The sequence below is a fragment of the Echinops telfairi genome, unplaced genomic scaffold, assembly GCF_000313985.2.
Source record: "Echinops telfairi isolate 266 unplaced genomic scaffold, ASM31398v2 ScPeMD7_7457;HRSCAF=8495, whole genome shotgun sequence".
Taxonomy (NCBI): Eukaryota; Metazoa; Chordata; class Mammalia; order Afrosoricida; family Tenrecidae; genus Echinops; species Echinops telfairi.
Genome location: NW_022111357.1, coordinates 43483149 through 43487135, shown reverse-complemented (window position 1 = coordinate 43487135; position 3987 = coordinate 43483149). Strand labels below are relative to the sequence as shown.

The following is a 3987-nucleotide window of genomic DNA, read 5'->3' as shown; positions in this document are numbered from 1 at the left end:
GTCCTTTCCCTATTCTCCAGCTCTATAGGGCAAAGGTGGCAATTCTTCTCCGGGAACAGGTCAAAGGCAGGAGCCACCTGTACCCCATCTCAACCCTTGGCTGGCTCTCACCACGGTGGCTTTCCTTGGCCACACCCTCCCCTCCTCCTCTTTTTGCGCCGCTTGGTCCATCAACACCTCTTTGCACGGTCCTTCCCTGCAGAAGAAACCTTCCAAGGGAGCCACAGGAGGCTAGCTGTCCCGTGGCCTCTGTGCCACTTTGGGTGGAGGCCCTGGTCGCTGAGCAGAGATGGTGGATGGAGCCCGGGGCCCCGATCTTGGGCTGCGCCTTGGCTCGCCCACCCCTACTGTCCTCAGGAAGGCTCCCAGCACCCTGTTTACTTGTGTCCCCCAGAGCCATGAATGACATCGGTGACTATGTCGGCTCCAGCCTGCAGATCTCCTGGCTTCCCAACCTGGATGGGCTGATGGAGGGTTACGCCCGGAACTTCCGGCCAGGCATCGGGGGTGAGTCAAGTGGGTGGCGTCTGGCTGCAGGCCTGCACCCTGTGGGCTCTGGAATGGGAGCAGAAGTGACCGCTGCAGGATGTCAGGCTGGCTGGCGGGTAGTGTCAGCCCTCGGCCTGGGGAGGCAGCCAGGAAATTGTATCCTCCCCCGCCCCTGCCCCCAGGATTGTGTGTGGCTCACCCTGTGCCAACTGCCTGCCTCCCTGGGCTCTGGGAGTATAGCCTGGCCTGGCTCCTAAGGTGGGGTGCCCAGTTCCGTCTGGTCCAGCCCACTCAGGCCCTGCTGCTTCTCCTCCTCCTCTTAGGGCCCCCCGTGAATGTGGCGCTTGCCCTCGAGGTGGCCAGCATCGACCACATCTCAGAGGTGAACATGGTGCGTGCCGCTCCCACTGCTCCCCTCTCCCCGCTGTGGGCTCTGTGGGTGAGCCGGGAGCTGACCACGCCTCTCCCGCCCCTTGGTCACCCTGCTCCCCGCAGGAGTACACCATGACCGTGTTCCTGCACCAGAGCTGGCGGGACAACAGGCTCTCCTACAGCCACACCAATGAGACGCTGGGCCTCGACAGCCGCTTCGTGGACCGGCTCTGGCTCCCGGACACCTTCATCGTCAACGCCAAGTCTGCGTGGTTCCATGACGTCACTGTGGAGAACAAGCTCATCCGGCTGCAGCCTGACGGGGTGATCCTGTACAGCACGCGGTGAGGCGGCCTGGCCCCAGGGACATGCCTCTACCCCACCCTGGGGACAACCCTGTACCCCATCTCCAGAGACAAGTCTGTACCTCACCCCCAGGACACTCTTTTACCTCACCCTCAGGGGCAACCCTGTACCACACCCCCAGTGAGCCCCAGTGCCCCCACTGCCTGCTGGGGTGGTCTTGTACAGCATCCTGTGAGCCTGGGGACACCCCCCCACACACACACACACCTGTGGCCCTGACTGAGGAAAGCCCAGATGCGGCTGCAGGTAGCAGGGGTGGGGGGCACAGCATACACCCCCGGGAATGTTGGTACCTGAGGCTGCCAGCTGCAGGGTGGCAGACGTGGCCACTCGGCCTTCAGGGCCTTTTCACTCGTAGTCCACAGCCAGCATGAACACAGCAGCTGCTTTCCTACAGACCCAGATGTCTGCCTCCTTGGGAAAGAGGGCAGGGAGGTGGCATGGGGGGGGGCAGCACTGGACCTGCCCCTCAGCTGTCATTCGGTAGGAGAGCCTGCAGGGACAGGCCTGGGGGCAGGGCGAGTGCTCCTGATAACCAGGCCCCCAAGACAGGCTCCCGGATGTTCATTGGGGTTCCCTTGGGGGCCAGCAGCGGGCATCTCAGAGCCCTGGCAACCCCTTAGGGTTAGAGCAGGGTGCCAAGCCTCTTGGGGCAGTGATGGGGTTGCTGTAGTCAGCCATCCCCCTCATCTGGACAGGATCACCTCCACAGTGGCCTGTGACATGGACCTGACCAAGTACCCCATGGACGAGCAGGAGTGCATGCTGGACCTGGAGAGCTGTGAGTCCAGCCCGGCCCAGCAGTTGGGGCTCTGTCTGAGGGGGCCAAGCTGGGAGCCCATGACTGGCACGGGGGTTGGGGCTCACGTGGTGGCCAGGCTGTGTGGGCAGCTAGCTGTCTGGTTAAGCATCTGTGTAAGGCCCGTCCGGCTCAGGAACTGTGGGCATAGGGTATGGATCCCAGATCTGGTCGGGGTCAGTGTTGCTGTTGCGGTGGGACCAGGTGTGGCAGCCCCTGGGGAGGTCACCGGGCCATGGGACCCTCCCCACTCTCACCAGCACTGCTGTCCAGGGCCCGGGGGTGTGGTCCTCTGCCTGCTACCCACCTGTGGGCTGTCCCACAGACGGCTACTCCTCTGAGGATATTGTCTACTACTGGTCGGAGAACCAGGAGCAGATCCACGGGCTGGACAAGCTCCAGCTGGCCCAGTTCACCATCACCAGCTTCCGCTTCACCACGGAGATGATGAACTTCAAGTCCGGTGAGGCCCCGAGGGTGCGGCTGTCGGGCTGTGCACAGAGGAGGAGCTTGGGAGAGGCCTCGGAGGCGTGGGAGGGATCCTTGGGGGCGTGGGAGGGATCCTTGGGGGCGTGGGAGGGAGCTTGGGGGCGTGGGAGGGATCCAGTTGTCACTGCCATACTCCTGGGTCCCTGCTGTTCCCCCAGTGTTAGCTATACCCTGGGCTCGGGGGGGGGGCGCCTAGAGGGCTCAGGAGTTAAGCCTGCCTGGTTTCCTGGCTGACCCCTCTTTCCCGCTGGCTCTGTTTCAAAGCGGCCGAGTCCAGCCCCAGCTCTGTCCTCGGGGTTTGACTCTGTGGCACTCCTGTGGTTGTGGGCGTGGGCGCAGATAAAGGAGAAGTAGCAGGACTTCCTCTGCCGGGGCTCCCAGGCCAGGCCTGCACCCTGGAGACTGAAACCCTGCAATTGTCTTGTGTCCCGCTCACTGCGGGGCCTGGGGCAAGGCCAAGGCAAGGGGTCACCTGACCCATCAGGCTGAGTAGGGGAGGGGGAAGGTAGACTCCAAGTGGGTCCCAGTGCCCCGCCCCATTCCTGGGGCATGTGGTGCAGAGGGAAGAAGAGGTGCTGGTGCTGAGAAGGGGGCAGGGCAGGTTCCAGGTCCTGATGGGGGGTGGGAGCGGGCAGGTGTCAGATCCGAGCAGTGGGGGGAACATCAGACCTTCCTCCAACGGGGGCTGGGGGACTGGTCAGGTCCCTGGTCCTGATTGGGGAAGGCAGCAAGCCCAACTGGGGGGCAGATACATGCTAATCCTGACTAGCCCCTGCCCGACCGCCAGCTGGGCAGTTCCCGAGGCTCAGCCTACGCTTCCACCTGCGGAGGAACCGGGGCGTCTACATCATCCAGTCGTACATGCCCTCTGTCCTGCTGGTCGCCATGTCCTGGGTCTCCTTCTGGATCAGCCAGGCTGCAGTGCCCGCCAGGGTGTCTCTAGGTACAGGGTCTCAGGAAGGTGGGGGGACAGAGCTCTGGGGCTGGGAGAAAAGAGTGCTGAGGGCGAGGGACAGGGTGCTGAGGGAGGGGGAGAACAAGTGGGTAGGGGTGGAAACCAGGAGCAAAGCTTGCCATCGGAGGCTGGGAGCTACCTCTCCTGCCATCCCTTGGCGGGCTGCGGCCCACCCTGCAGGGGAGAGAGGAAGGCAAGGGCGTCCACTGAAGGGCCAGGCCCTGTGCAGGTATCACCACAGTGCTGACGATGACCACGCTGATGGTCAGTGCACGCTCCTCCCTGCCGCGGGCCTCCGCCATCAAAGCCCTGGACGTGTACTTCTGGATCTGCTACGTGTTTGTGTTCGCCGCGCTGGTGGAGTACGCCTTTGCCCACTTCAACGCCGACTACCGGAAGAAGCAGAAGGCCAAGGTCAAAGTCAAAGAGCAGAGGGCAGAGGTGAGGCCAGGCCGGGCTGCCCTCGCTTGTGGTCATCATGGCTGAGGACAGAACCTTCTCTGGCCCACCTGGTGGG

General features: G+C 63.5%; 1 protein-coding gene across 1 annotated transcript in view; it reads left to right on the top strand.

Annotated features, from left to right (window-relative positions):
- The first annotated feature begins 396 nt into the window (after positions 1-396).
- The window catches only part of GABRD (gamma-aminobutyric acid type A receptor subunit delta), a 6634-nt gene continuing 3043 nt past the window's right edge, over positions 397-3987 (top strand). The window contains exons 1-7 of the mRNA XM_004705215.2: positions 397-507; positions 813-880; positions 985-1205; positions 1926-2008; positions 2352-2489; positions 3303-3458; positions 3700-3911. Coding sequence (XP_004705272.1) covers positions 399-507; positions 813-880; positions 985-1205; positions 1926-2008; positions 2352-2489; positions 3303-3458; positions 3700-3911 — 987 coding nt within the window. The 5' untranslated portion in view covers positions 397-398. The remainder of the gene's footprint in view (positions 508-812; positions 881-984; positions 1206-1925; positions 2009-2351; positions 2490-3302; positions 3459-3699; positions 3912-3987) is intronic.